The sequence below is a fragment of the Tyto alba genome, unplaced genomic scaffold (genome assembly GCF_018691265.1).
Source record: "Tyto alba isolate M040663 unplaced genomic scaffold, T.alba_DEE_v4.0 Super-Scaffold_14, whole genome shotgun sequence".
Taxonomy (NCBI): Eukaryota; Metazoa; Chordata; class Aves; order Strigiformes; family Tytonidae; genus Tyto; species Tyto alba.
In genome coordinates, this window is record NW_024881276.1 from 30,311,123 (window position 1) to 30,326,270 (window position 15,148).

A 15,148-nucleotide genomic window follows, 5' to 3' on the forward strand; every position below is an offset into this window, starting at 1 on the left:
ACAAACGGACCCTGGCCAGGTTCGAATTGCTAGGACAGTTTAATACATACATAATAAGAACACCAAATATTGCACATGCAGTTGTTACCATCTGACAGCAGCCTGGGAATTGATTACAGAAAGCTGTCAGAATGGGGAAGGGGGGGGAGAATGAGAGGAACGGAGTTTGGGCTCCCAAGGTAGAGATCTGATGCTGGAAACATGCAGAGCAGAAAAGACAGTGACCCAAAAAAAGTATGCACCTGATAATCTGAGTATAAAAGCCTGAAATCTGTGAAAAGGAGGAAAAGTTTAAGCAACTGGCCTTCCAGTTCTCTGTGCGCTCCTGAATTCCCAGTACCAGATTAACTCATGCGGAACAAACACATTCGAGGTGCGGATCTCAGCTCCTTTTGCACTGGAGTGGGCTGCACATGGAAACCTGTAACCTGCTGTCTGGAAGCTCTCCCCTCAGAAGGACAGGGTCAGCCCCGACCCGTTCCTGAAGAGTGAAGGTGCAGGTGGTGGGCAAAGCAGGGGGAGCCAGCTCCCTGCTCCTCAGCCCTCGGGATAACTCCCCAGGAGCTGCTTGCACCCTGGCAGCAGCAGGGCCCTGCCCCTTTAAACAGGGCAGATTTATTTTCGTGTAAATTCAACAGAGCTTATGAAAATCAAGTCGTTCCTGCTGAGGGGGGGAGCAAATAAGGAAATTCAGCAACTCCAGAAGCTCGGCGTGGTGCTGCTGTCTACGGAGCTTGTAGTTCTTTAACAAGGGGATGGCACTGCAGGGTGTCATCTTACCTCTGACAGTTCCTGGCCCACAGCACCTGCTCCTGAAGTAGCTAAAACCTTCTCCATGTGCTCTGGATACCTTTTTTAAAAAGGCTCCTGTAACATTTTTGTCTTTTCTGTCATTCTGGATTAGATCTCCATGTTAAAAGTAAAAAAGAAAATGTAAGCAGCATTTGCTCAGGCAAATTCTGGAAACTGGAAACTTCCCAGTCTGGCAAGAATTTTGGAATCTAATCTTCCTTTCTACATCTCATTTACTGAATTGTCTGCATGACATTTTTAATACTGATCTCTGGGGTGAGACAGAGATTCTTCCTTGGTCATTCTACCTATTCAAAAAGTTCAGCGCACAATGAATACTGAATACAGCTGTACTTCTGAAATGTATCTTGGATAACCTTATCTAAATAACTTCATTTGAAAAGTGAATGGACTTTTGTGAGAGAAACTTTCCTAGATAAACTAGAGGGACATTTTTTAACTCAGCGGCTATTTGAAAGGGGAAAATTGAACATTTATTTTATTTTCTTGTGGAGAACTACCATGTGATTCCAAAACTAACTTCTACAAGCCAGCAATTAAGCAAAAAAAACCACTAAGGAATGAGATAGCAAGCATTTAAAAGCCTTTTACATGTGAAAGGAATCTAATAGGAGAAACTTAGTTTATCTAAGTATATAATTCTGGTCTTTGTATTTTGTGGTTACTTGCTGAGAAATGTTCAGGCTTACAGAGCTGGACACGATAATAAAATCACAAACTGTATTTTCCTATTGCTGAGAAAATAGTTTCCACAGAACCATCACCAGCATTTTGAAGCATATTAACACGAACTACATTAATATGCATAACCACACATTTGGACTACTAATTATATACTAACTTTTTTTCCAGTGCACTCGAGTGGCTTTGGGAAAGTTCTGCCCTGTTCAGTAAGGGTAAGGTTTGTTTTCTGCCCTGAAGGCAGCTCCTTAAGCTTGCTGCTGCCAGGTATACGCTGTGCTTACTGTGAAATATAGAAAGGAGAGAAACCACTCTCCTAAGCCGCTTTCTAACAGCAGCGGGATGTCCTGGAGCACAAGAGAAGTTACGAGAGTGCGGTTTTCTCGAACAGAAAAGAAAGACTGCTTCTTCGTTCTGCTGGCAACGAGGACGACATCTTTCCAGTTTCTACGGTCATTTCATTTTCCAGGGACACAGCACCCGCGCAGCGATCAGATACGCGATTCCTGACTGACAGCTGGTGCCTCCGCTCGCTCCCAAGCGGCTCTCACCGTCCCGGCGCTGCGGGGCCAAGACGCTGCCCCGACCAGAGAGAAGCGCAGCGTTCGTTTGCCACCGGAGTTAAGGGCGGCTCGCTCAGGGCCCGACTCCAAGTCTCCAGGAGAGAGTGGGAATCTTTCCAGGGACTTCCACGCACTTTTGGGGGCAGGCCCTGGCCGATTCACGCACGGCTTTCCCACCGCGCAGCTGAGAAGAAACCGACAGTTCAGGTCCTCACGTCCCTCTCCTCGCCTGACCACCACCCCCCCCCCCGCCGCCTCTCTCCTCGCCCTCCTTCACCCGCTGCCGCAGCCACGGCCCCCCGCCCCCCCCCCCCCCGATCGCCGGTCAAAACGCCGCTTTCCGAGCCGCTTCGGGCGGGGCCCGGCCCCGGGCCGGGGAGCGCCGGCACCTCACTGCCGCGGGGTCTGGCCGGGGGTGCCGGGCCCCCCTCCCCGGGCGCCGCCAGACCTCTGCCCGGCGGCCGGGGCTCAGGTGCCCTCCCCTCCTCCTCCCGCCGCCCAGCCCCACGGAGCTCCCGCGTCCCGGGTGACCGTTAGTCGGTGCCAGCCCTCCCGCCCCGTACCTGAGAAGTCGGCGAGCGCCGCGACCTCCGCGCTGCACACGAGGATCGCGCAGGAGAGGAGGCGGAGGAGCCGCCCCTGCGCTACCTGTGTCCGGCGTGGGTGCCGCCCCGCATCCCCTTCCCTCATGGTGCGGGAGAGGGCAGCTCGGGGCGGGGGGCGCAGACCCGCCGCCTCACATGGTGGAGCCGGCCCCGGCTGGCGGCACGGACACCCCCGGCCCGCCGGGCGCCCTCCGCCGCGGGGCAGCGCCGGCCGCCCCGGGACCGCGCAGCAGGAGGAGGAGGAGGAGGAGGAGGAGGAGGAGGAGGAGGGCGGAGCAGCCCTGCCCGAGGCCGAGGCCGCAGCGCAGCCGCCCCCCGCCGCGGCGGGAGCGGGTCCCGGCCGGCGCGGGGCCCCGGGAGTCGCGTCGCCGCCGCCGCCGCCGCCGCGGGGGAGCCGGTGAGGGCGGAGGGGAAGGGAAGAGGCTCCTCGGCGGCGCCGTGCCTGGCACTGCCCTCAGCGCACATCGCGCGGGCCGGGCTGACTCAGAGCCGGCGGCACCTCGCCCGCCCTCCCCCGGCTCTCTCCACCCCTCTCCGGGCAGTTCGAGGTCCCGGCACCTCCCTCTTGGCGAAGAGGCACGATTTCGCCTTCGCACCCCGTGCGAAAGGCTTTATTTTAAACTTATTTCCAATCCCCCCACCCGCTTCCCCACTCCTGCTTGGCGACGTTTGGAGGACCCTCACGGACTTGCACACACACACCACCCCCCCCCCCCCCCCCCCCGACTCATGTGGCAACATTTCCCTCCTTGTATTTTTTCCCAAGGCAGGTGCAAGGTGCCCCCCGTCCCTCCCCGTCCCCCACGCCGCGCAACTTCCCTGCGTTCCCCCCTTCAGGCCGCCGTGCCCCCCACGCCAGACCCTGCCAAGGCTGCTGCTCCAGCCGGGCTCCCGCCCCTCCACGCTGGCTCCCGGGTCCCTGGGGGAAGCCCGGCCGAGCCCTGAGCCTGGCAGCACCTCCGGGTGGCGGATTTCAGCGGGCAAACAGCTGCGTTCAGAAATGGCCCCGACTCTTCCACGTCGCAAAAAGACACTTCCCCTGTTTCCCCTCCTCATGCTGTTGCCTGACAACACTTTAACGCAGCCCTTAGCTTTAAGACTCGTGTAGTTCAGCATAGCTGAGTTTGAAGTGTTGGAAGTGAAGGCTTGCTTAAGGCTTTCATTGCAAAGTGAGAAAACATCTTGAAGTTACCTCGAGAGAGTTCAGGTTGTTCCCTGAAATCTTTCGTAAGACTGAAAAGTAAACCAGTGGGAAGTTCAAACAAATTGTTGTTACAACCTGCTAAGCCACCTTCAAACATAATTTGGAGCTCCTTTTAAGGTATGAGGGACTAAAGAAAATAAACCATGACACTCATTTCCTAGTTCCTGTAAGAGCTGCCCTCAGGAAAGAGAGCCTAAAAGCAACACTGACTGGAAACAGGGCATCAAAGCATCTTCTGCTCTGGGGTTGTGCTTGGGTATAAAGTTGGTAGGCAAGAACATCTAGCTGTTTACAACCTGGCATGCATGTTCACACCGATCTTTCTCGTGAAAAAAACACGAGTGAGTAGGTGAGAGATGACGGAACCAAACCAATTCTGTTAAAACCGTTCCTTTCCTCCTGCTCCAACTGAAGCTGGATCACGTCCAGATTTGAATTTCCAAACTTTGGCACCTCTTTCTGGACGTTACACTGAACTTTGAGCAGCTTGAACTTCATGTTTGAGTCTGAATCCACTTTCTTCCTCACTCTCTCCCGCTTCACACACAGAATAACAGCTGGATAACACATGTACGCTTCCTTAGTCTTGGGCAGATAAGAGCAAACCAGGTTTCACATGAACCGTCCTGAGGTCAGGGACATTCCATCAAGTTTTACCGAACTCAGATAAATGGGATCAAAGATGCCGAAATAACAGAATAAAATGGAATAGCTCTGAAGCATCTGCAGCTGCAAACACGGGTGGGAAGAGAGAACAGTAGCTCTGCCAGGTGTGTGACGCTCTGGCTCCTGGCTGCTTCAGATAAGGACAGTCTTTGCCTTTGAACTGAATCAGTTACCCTGTGCCTTCTGACTGTGGTACTGGAAGGAGACTTGTGGGGATCTTCTGCCTACTCCTCTCATTTTTTTTTTCCCTTGATCATGCCTTACCTGGTCATTTAATCTGACATTTCCTGCACTTGCTGTCATGGGTCAGTTCCACTGAAGGCAGAAATGAATGCCAGGGGGACATTACAAGTAGCACAGACTTTTACCCCTCCATAAAAAGAAAGCATTTGGGGGCCATACTCGGACCTTCTAGAAAGGTGTTTAGATGACTACGGTGAACTTCCTTGTCTCCCCTAACTTCACACCTGCCATGTCTACCACAAATACATATCTACCGTAACTTCATGTGAGTGCAGTCAGATGATCTATGGCTTCTGGATGCCAGACCCTCACTCCCTACACAGTCAACGGAGAGATATCTCATATTCAGGCCACCTGCTCTAGCCCTAACAGGAAGTGTTTCACCTCCTCCTCTCTGAATTGCTCATTAATCCCTGGAACATACATGTCAATGACAGCAACTCTGCTGCATGTGCCTCCAAGTAGACAATGGATCTGTGACAAGTACACAATCAATGCAGAAGAATATATAAACCACCAGAAATCACTGAGAAATACCCTGTACTCATGCTTGAAAGGCTTTGGATCAGAAGATCCTGTGGGGCTGTTTGCCTCATGAGAACTTGTGAATCTTCTTTTTCCAATGCGATAACATTGCCTTTTCTAGCCCTGTGATGCTGTATGAAAAAGACCCTCCGGTGGTACAGGAACGTTATGCTTTTGGCATTGTGCAGGTATAACCCAAAGGCAAAGGCAGTTTTCAAGTGGAATGACTGAACTGGGATGAGTTCAAAATGCTGTAGGTAACCTCCAGGGAGGTGAGGTAGTGAGGGCTGAATAACAACACGAGAGGCAGCTGGGTGCTCTTACGTGTAGGAGCATTTTAGGGAAGGCTTCTTATGGAGAACAGCAACTTGTGGACATTGCAGCTAACAGGATCGTCAATTGAAGACATGATTTCAGTAAAATGGCATTGACAGTTGTTGGGGTTTTTTTGTTTGTTTTGTTTTGTTTCGTTTGTTTTTTGTTTTTTGTTTTTTTTCACCCAAATGAGGGATACATTGCTATTCAACATTAACTTAAAATCTGCAGTGTTTCTTGGTAATCCCTGCTATGTCCTGTAGTGCTTAAATAGTTACAGATAGCAGTATAAAACATTAAGGTAGGGAGGCAGAAGGTATTATTTATCCTGATGTGCAGAACATGTTTCTTTGCCATAAACTTGAAAGCAGCTTCTACTAGCTGGCAATGCTCAGTAGTTGGAAGACAATATAACTAATCCAGACACGTTCAGCATGTAGAATTACAGAATCTCTCATCCCTGGCCTTTCCGTATAAGAAGCAGGACTGAGATTCATTTTTTCCCCAAAGAAAAAACGAAAGCCTGTAAGTTAGAATTCAGGCTAGATATCATGTCTGCTTCAAACAGTTTCTCCTTTTTGAACTTGGGGAGAAAATAAATCATTTCAGTGTCAAAAATGTAGGAACTGTGTTGTTGCATGGAAGCTTTGCAAGAGCAAAGCCAAAGTTTGAACTCTTTATTTCTTTTTCTCCATATTATTAATTTTTATCTGAACGTCAGGCAAACTGCCAATTTGAAACTCATATCATGGCTTAGTGTATGGAAATTCAAATAAAATTAATGCTGTCTGTTAGGAAATAAACAATGTGAAATAATAGAAGACAGTTGAGTTAGATGGCCTAAATTTTCTGTTAGTAAAAAAAAATAACAAGATCTATGGCACAGTAACAAAAATTATCAGAAATATATAATCTCAGAAATACTTTTTTCACAAATACACACATATATATACACATCTCCCCTCCTGCTATACCTCCTACTGCTTTTACTTCCTCTTTCCTCCCCAATAAATTTATTGGGAGCTGATTTATGTAATTTTCGTTCTCCCAGAATAAAGTTTCTGAGAAATTCACTAATGTTCTTTTGGGGTTTTGGGGGTTAAAAAAAAAAAAATTCTAAGTACAAAACCCCAGGCTTTTCCCACATTTTTAAATGCTTTATATTCCTGCATTCTGACACAGATGACATCTACAAGACAGTTCAAACAAGTGGGCTGCTACCCTCTCTCTGTTTCTATGGAAATGAGTGTCAGACCAGTTAAAACAAAGCACATGCTTTACAGTAATCACTATATGGTGATTATTTAAAATAACATAGCACATTTTTCCCGATTCAACCTCTATTTCTACGGATACAAGAATGAAAATAGTGGTAGAGAAGCCTCTAGTATTTTTTTTCCATCTCTAAATGTGTTTTAAATGCTGTAACTTCTCACAGGGTGCTACAGATTTTAAGTTCTAACAAGACCTTCAAGTGTGCAGTAATTTGAACTTGAGAGGACCAATTCTGCAAGCCATAGTTAGGAAACATTCTCATGCATGTAAGCAGAAGTTTGAATGAATACAGAGTACAGTACTTCATCCATCAGGTTTAGAAGGAGGGGAAATATTTGCTGTTTTCTGAAATTTTTTGACTCACTTCAGTGGGCAAAGTTAGCTAACAAGTTTTAAGTTTTGTGGTCATAAGCTGCTTCCTGCATAGTCAGCTCTTGGCCAAACCAATCATATGAGACCCTCAACCACTTCACAAAAAAGAAGTAAGATCTAACACATGAAGTTTGTAATACCAATCTCCTCGTGTTTCATTCCATCTGAATGAAATCTCATTCCAGCCTCCTCATCATATGCAGCAGGAAGGTCACCACTCTTCATCCTCCTGAATGCTGCCAGTCTTACTGGCAAATACAGATTATTTTTTCTAGCAGTACACCAGAGCACTTGTATAGACATGAAGTAAGAGGCATGCCCTATCTTACAGAGCTTACTGCTGGAAACAAGAGGAAAAAAGACACAAGGTGGATGAAGAAAAAACACACTGAGAAAAAACGGCCTGGCTTTGTTGTTCTTGCCCTCTTAAAGCAAATAAATCATCCCTGGTCACCTCCTGACATGAATATTCAAAGATGGACTGGAAAAGACCATGTGTCTTGCCTCTCAGTTTAGGAAGGACATTAGGACAGAGCTGCTGGGTGGACCACAGTCTTGGAAATGAGCCTGTTTACTTGTGAAAGTGCCTTATTATGGGTTTATGAGCCTGCCTTTTGGCTGGTTGTTGTCACTGTTTCTCCTTTAATATATATTTAGGCTAAGATTTTCCAAAATGACTAATGATTTTGTGTACTTGAAATTCAAGACAGCAGCTTTTTAAAGCCACAGAATCAATGTCAAAGCACTGAAAAAGCGGTGGCTTTTCCAAAAGCCTTGGAAAATCAGGCCTCAAGGTCTCTCAAGCTAGGTATGACAAGGCATGCAAAACTGGTAGTGTTTCAGAAAAGAGTAACCTGTATCAGTAACTAATCACTGAGTGTTAATAGTTTTGAGATCCAGACCTCATGCTAATTCAACCTGAGTACCCCAAAATTAGAAGCAAATAACAACATTTTTAAATAATACTTAATTGTTTTTCCTCTCAGGACTGTAAAGGTTCCATGGTAAATTCTGAAGAGATGATCAATGACTATGTTAAACTAACCCAGGCTTGATGACAGTTGAAGATTATTTCATGTATAAAAGGTGGGAGGGGTGTCGGTATGAATGGAAGATATCCTTTTTCCATCTCTGGATGTAGCTATCCTATATTGCCAAAGGGCCTGTTCTGTACATTGAACTAAAGGGTTTATTCAGTTTATTGCAAGTAAATGCCTGTGCCGGTTTTGTCCAGGACAGAGTTAATTTTCTTCACAGTAGGTAGTATGGGGCTATGTTTTGTATTTGTGCTGAAACCAGTGTTGATAACACAGGGATGTTTTCCTTACTGCTGAGCAGTGCTTGCACAGCGCCAAGGCCTTTTCTGCTCCTCACCCTACCCCACCAGCGAGGAGGCTGGGGGTGCACAAGGAGTTGGGAGGGGACACAGCTGGGACAGCTGACCCCCACTGACCAAAGGGATATTCCATACCATATGACATCATGCTCAGTATAAAAAGCTGGGGGAAGAAGAAGGAAAGGGTGGCATTCGAAGCGATGGCGTTTGTCGTCCCAAGTCACCATTATGCGTGATGGAGCCTGGCTGGCCTGGGGATGGCTGAGCCCCTTGCTGCCCATGGGAAGTGGTGAGTGAATTCTTTGTTTTGCTTTGCTTGCATGCACGGCTTTTGCTTTACCTATTAAACTGTCTTTATCTCAACTCGTGAGTTTTCTCACTTTCACTCTTCTGATTCTCTCCCCCCATCCCACCAGGGGGGGAGCGAGCGAGCAGCTGTGTGGGGCTTGGTTGCCTGCTGGGGTTAAGTCACGATAATACCCAGAGCTGCTTTCAGCTTATACTTCCTCTAGCTCTTCCCAGCCTGCTCACTGACCTTCCCACTCTCCTATCCTCTTCCTTTCTTTTCTGATCTTTCCATCCACCTTCAGCATCTGGGCAAGCAGCCTGATTCCCAGCTCATACTGTGCTCTGGCTCAAAACCCTGGTGCTAATGCACGTTTGTACTGCTGACACCGCAGGCGAGTTGGGTCCTTTGATATTGATAGGGGTCTAGTGTAATGGTAGGGAAGATAAACTGTCATTAGCCAGGTTTTAAAATGCACTCCTTTAGCTACTTAGAAAAGTGCTGCTCCAGCTGAAACAACTAAGAGCCTGGCAGTGGAGGTGGAGAGGTGACTTTGTTTTTCAGTATCCAGAGCAAAAAAAAGTTGTGGTTTTACTAAATTGGTGTAACTCCTTATGCCAGAGCGGCACTGGCACTGCAAGCCAGTTCCACCAGGGTTACTGCCTCAGCCCAGCCTACCCACGCGATTCCTGAGCCCAGCCACCATTCCTGCGCACCACCCAGAGCCCTTGTTTCTAAACTTCTGGAATTCAAGCTCTGCAGTGTCTGTGTCTCCAAGTGTGTGAGCTGGCACTGGGCTGATCAGAGTGAGGGTGGTGGGAGCATGGGACCCAGGGCATTTGGGTATGTGACGACAAAGAAGTGATAGCGTTGCGCTGTGTTGGGAATATTCCCTTCTTGCGAGGCTGTGCTGAGGAAGCGGTCCTGGCACTTAGCCCATCTGTTGGCAGCATCCACCCTCTCTCCCGCTGTGATCCCATGCCTCAGGTGTCAAAGGCTGGCAAGCGGGAAGATCTGGTAAGCAGCTGTATCTCACTCAGGAACTTGAAATTTTGGGAAAAACTGAAGGAAACTTTTCTGTGAAATAATTCTGTAAACCATGAAAGAACATTGAGAACAGCAGTTTTAAAGATGGGATTTTTTATGAAATTCAGTCCCTCTGAATGCTTTCTATAATTAATTTATATATCAAATGAAAAATTTATGATAAAAAACTACTGCATTTCCTACATGCTCTGGACCAAAGTCAGTGTGGAGTAGGGGATCACAGATCAGGTATGGCCACTAAGTGATGCCACCACTGAGAGCAGTAGTGGTGCAGTTGTACTATAACTGGCAGGGGCTCCACTAAACCAAACATCAGTGTTTTTAAAGGTCAAGTCTGGTCTGGATTAGCATGGGATGTATAGTTCTGTTTAGGTACCGGTTTACCAGCAGCCCTACTCATATGGATTGTCACTCCTCTCTAGAGTGAGGTTGCCGACCAGGAGATCAGGCCGAGTTTGGTAAGGGTCACCAGGGCATGGTTAGGGAATGATGTAAATTCCTGTCAACAGGTGTAAGCCTGCAGGCTGGCACAGCAAGTATTGCTGAGCTATAGCTAAAGGCTAGCGATAGGGGCTGGCTGAGCACAACGGGAGTGTTTACAGCTGAAATCAAAAGATAGACCTTGATGAAGCTATTGGGTAAGAAGTGGCCTTATCTGCCAAAACGTATTTTGTCTTCAGGGTTGCATGACTGTGGACTGCAGGGCTGGGGCTTGTTACTTTAAACACTGTTCAAGCCAGTAAAGGCTTCAGAAGTCAGATTATAGCTGATGCAGGAAAGGGTCACTTGGCTCGATTAGTTTTGTATCTGGAACTGTTCATTGAACACAGGCGAGAGCTAAGGTTCATGTGAGGGACTTGGAATTATTTTTCAGACTTGCAAATGCCAAAGGGGCAATGTGTATCTTGGATATGATTATATGTTCATCTGGCAAGAATCATAGAAGTATATTTCAATTTACTGAAAATTGAGCAGCTTGGAAACTAATACTTGACTCATTCACTGCTTACATCTGTTAAAAATGTAAGCACAACAGAGCAGTCAACTTTATCTAAGCTTGATGTCTCATTCTTCCATCGAGCCTCCATGAATGGAGCTGGCCAAAGAACAGACTTGGGAGAGGAAAATTGTCATAGATATAATAGACAAAAAAAAAGGGCATAGGCTTCAAAGTACACTGCAGCAAGAACATAGAAGTAATCTGTCTTGAAGTGAACCTAACAGCCTTTCTCACCATCCTCATTAAAGCCTGTGATAGCTACTCAGGCAGCAAGGGGAGAGAATAATTTAATTTAAAGTTGAAATGAAAATAGTTTTCACTAGCATTTTGAAGAAATATTTTTATACTAGATATTCTGTGAAATATGGCCTGATGATAGTGATCATGCTTGTGACTTTCACCTGGAAGATATCGGTATGAGTGCTTTGAGCCTTTTAAAAGCTGTGTTAAATAATTTTTTTGTTTCCAGTTCTACTAGTTGTAGCCTCCCTTTTCATCCCCTCAAAATCAAACCAACTCCCTCCTGAGAATGTTATTTACTTGCTATATTATGTGCCACTCAATTTCTGGAATTGCAAATGTATTTGTATATCTATATACCTTCAGTTAATTTTCAAGAAAACTGTAAGGTTGAAGCAAAGGATTCCCATCATCCTGAACAACCCATCAACAATGTTTTATGGAAGAATTGAACAGTCTGTGCCTTTGCATAGAAATTACTATACTATGGTGAAATCCAAATGAAAGTGCCATCAAAATGAGCAGAAAAATAGTTGAAATCTACTGAGTTAAAATTTAACTATTTCTGGAAAAATCATGAATGATTAGCAGAGTTTGGAGTATAATCTAAGTAGCAGCATTAAGATGCTTGTTAGCCTTGTTCTTCTAAGTTACTTTAAAAAAGCCCTTGTACCTAGTACATAGCAATTCATATTTTCACATTTCCTTTTTTTTTCCCAGTCTAATGTACTCCTTTTATTTTACCCTTTTCTGCCTTCTAACTTCACCTTTTATTTCACTCCATCTGTTCTCAAAATATTGAAGCATCTTTCATTAACATTAAAGTATTTGTCCGTCCTAAATCTTAAGATGGCTGTTAATGTTGCCCTCTTCTGGATCACTTTTTTTAAACATTATTTTGTTAAAAAAAGTTTTAACAAAAACTCATGTCAGGAAAACCAGAAAAATATCAATGTGACCTTTATCTATTACTTGTAAATAGGAAAAAAGAATCAATTTTTGGTAGATTTCTAACTTGATTTTATTTTCTCTTACTGACATAACAATCTCCTTTATCTTCCATTGCTGTTTCAGCTGTTGGCGTTTCATATCTAACAGTTTATCAGAACAAGACTTTTTCCATTCCTTCTTATTGTTGTGCTGACCCTTGCTGAAAGCAAAACCTCTGGTTTCTACTGAAGTCTAGAGAACAATATATTTGGCCACCTTGAGTAACGTGTTTCACACGCTGACAGGCGACCAGTACCCTCGTACAGTGTCTCATTATTTGTTTGTAATTGCTAGGGTTTACATAAGACATTTTAACCAGTCAGATTTAAAAATGTAATGGAAACATGTCCTGTTGGAAAGCAGTTTATGACTATTGCTTTGGCAAATGACAATCATTCTACCTTTTCCCTAGTATCTGAAGATGTTCTCTCCTCTCCCTGCCTCCTGACGCCCTGTGCTTTCCCCTTCCACGCCAAAGGCTGTGTCTCCTTGACCGCAGTCCTGTGAAACCGTGATGCCAGCGGAGACAACAACCTGCTTGGCCGTGCGAGCAGCGGTGGGTGTGACTGCTGCAGGGTGCTGGAGATACGCTTTAGAAGCCCCCCTACTCCCCCTTTCACCCCTCAGCTTTCACACCCAGCAGCCGGCACCCTGTGGCTGCACTTCAGATGAGGCGACTGAACCACCCTGAGAGAGAACAGGGAGGAACGAAAAGGGGTGATGACTGTTTTTAACTCTTTCTGTCCATTTGGGCACCGACTGCTCTGCCAGTGCCCGCAACACGCAAAGGGTAGTTCGTGGTTTTACGCGGGCTGCCGTACCAAGCGCCTTTGCTTTTTGCCGCCGGGCCTGAACGCCCCACTGGGAGGGCGGCTGCCCGACAGGCCATACATAACCCCACGGACGGGGCACTTTCGGGCAAGAAAGCGCCAGCTGAAACGCGGGACAGGGGCAGGGCCAAGTCCACCGGCAGAGACGGGCGGCCGAGTGCCCCGTCGGCGGAGAGGGATTTCGGAGCGGGGGCGGCTGGGCAGCGGGCCCTGTGCGAGCCGCCGGGGCAGAGGCGGGAGCAGCGGGAGCAGCAGCAGCAGCAGCAGCAGCAGCAGCAGCAGCAGCAGCAGCAGCAGCCCGGGCCGGGCCGGGCCCCGGCTCCTCACGGCGGGCGAGGCGCCGCTCCCAGCCAGCCGCCCCCCTTGCCCAGCGCGGCCGCGGCGGGGAGGAGGCCCCCGCTCCCGCCGCCGCCGCTTCCTTCCGGGGCGGCGCCGGCACCGCCATGGCGGGGAAGCGCGGCGGGCAGTCCGCGGCCGGCCCGCCGGCGGCCAAGCGAGCCCGTCCCGAGCAGCAGGAGGAGGAGTTCAATGGCGCCCGCTTCAAGGCGCTGCTGCGGGACCCCGCCGCCGCCTGGAAGGGTGAGGGGCCGGGCGGGGCGGTGCGATCGTGAGGTAAAGGCGCAGCGGGGGGGAGTGGAGCGGCCCCCCCCCCCCCCCCCCCGGGCATCCCCTGCCCCTAGAGCGACGTCGTGGGGCTGGCGATGAGGATGAGGAGGATGGTTGCTGTTACCGTACCGGGAGCACGTGCCGGTGCCGCACGGCGCGGGCCGCCGAGCCGGCGTGTCCCGGCCACGGGGAGGTGTGTGTGTGTGTGTGGGGGGGCGGTTCGTAGCGTGTCGCGGGCGAGGTTTTGGTTCCTCGCGTGAAACTCTCGCATCGCAGGTCTGGAGACCTTCGTCTCGGTCGCTAAGAGGCTGCCGTCACCTGAAATATACGATGTGGTGGAGGGATACGTGAAAATTTCCATGGAGTGTGCTGAAATCTTCAAACTTCTGGACGGAGAACGGAAGCCTGACAGTGAGGTGAGTTGGCCCTTGGTGTTAGAGTGTAATGACTGGCAGCGTGCGGCCCGACGGGCAGAGGAACCGCCGAATAAGCGCTCTGCAGCGTTAAGTAGCTTTGATAATTTGGTATGGATTTGGTTTGTGTGTGTGTTTTGTTTTTTTTTTTTTTTTTTTTCCTGGGAGGTCACAGTGGCAGAAGCACTGATCAAGTGGGAAATGTCCTTTTCAATCCAAAGGTTTTTCCTGGATTTAATGATATGCACAAGCAGTAGTCCTGCCAAAATCAAGCTGTTGAGGTTCTTTAAATGTTACCAGAAGACCGTCTATGAAAGAAGGGGGTCAACAGAAGCAGTTAAGCAAACAAAATAAATAGTCCAGCGAAATTAATTGATTTTAAATAACTAGACATCTCCCTGATATATCAGTATTTCTAGGAAGCTGCTGGTAAAGTTGACCTCATATTTCCCATCTGAGCCGGACACAATTTTTCCTCATCAGAATATGATGAATGAACTAAAGAATTTTAAAAAACTTTTCACTGTGAATACTGGGGCAGCATTATTAGCTTAAATCTGCTTACAACGTGAAGTTGGATAGTGTTCTTTTTAACCTCCACTTGTTGATCTTTACATTAGTTTATAATTTTTTCCTGTGTAATAATGACCTGTGTCATACTTCAGTGACATGCTTTCTTCGAGATCCTTTTACTAATAGGGTCTGCTACTTGTAATGACTACAGTCCCAGTGCTGTGTGGACTCTGCATTCATCTAGATGAAGTTATTTGCAAGACTGGAGCAGTTCAGATGATTTTTCCAGCACGTTTCATTGTGTGTTTACTAGCAGTTGTCTCTTAAAGTGCTGGTTCATTAGCCATAGGCTTTGGCCTCCAGCTTCGAAAGGGCCTTCAAGATCCATCAGCCCATGCTGAGATTTGCACTGCAGTCAGTGTTTGCATCCCCAGAAGTGGCTGTTGTGCGTACGCAGATAAAACATGAATATGCGTGTAGATCTGGATTCATGGGTGAGGAGGGACCCTGTTTTACATTCAATTCATTTGTCCAGGATTGTACAGGCCTTCAGTCAGCACATTGGCTGGGGCTTCCAGTGGAGGTTGTCCCTCCCTACTACTGAATTTCATGAGTTTAGCAACTC

The 15,148-nt window shown here is 47.6% G+C and overlaps 2 protein-coding genes across 3 annotated transcripts in view; one reads left to right on the forward strand and one right to left on the reverse strand.

Moving 5' to 3' along the window:
• EVA1C (eva-1 homolog C) overlaps positions 1–3,075 on the reverse strand; it is a 39,847-nt gene extending 36,772 nt beyond the window's left edge. Inside the window, exon 1 of one of the 2 annotated variants that reach the window (XM_042788778.1) lies at positions 2,621–3,075. In XM_042788778.1, the coding sequence (XP_042644712.1) occupies positions 2,621–2,747 (127 nt within the window). In that variant the 5' untranslated portion in view covers positions 2,748–3,075. The remainder of the gene's footprint in view (positions 1–2,620) is intronic. The other variant, XM_042788777.1, reaches the window with a different exon arrangement.
• A 10,350-nt stretch (positions 3,076–13,425) lies between these two features.
• The window catches only part of URB1 (URB1 ribosome biogenesis homolog), a 57,361-nt gene continuing 55,638 nt past the window's right edge, over positions 13,426–15,148 (forward strand). The window contains exons 1-2 of the mRNA XM_042788638.1: positions 13,426–13,570; positions 13,874–14,013. Coding sequence (XP_042644572.1) covers positions 13,435–13,570; positions 13,874–14,013 — 276 coding nt within the window. The 5' untranslated portion in view covers positions 13,426–13,434. The remainder of the gene's footprint in view (positions 13,571–13,873; positions 14,014–15,148) is intronic.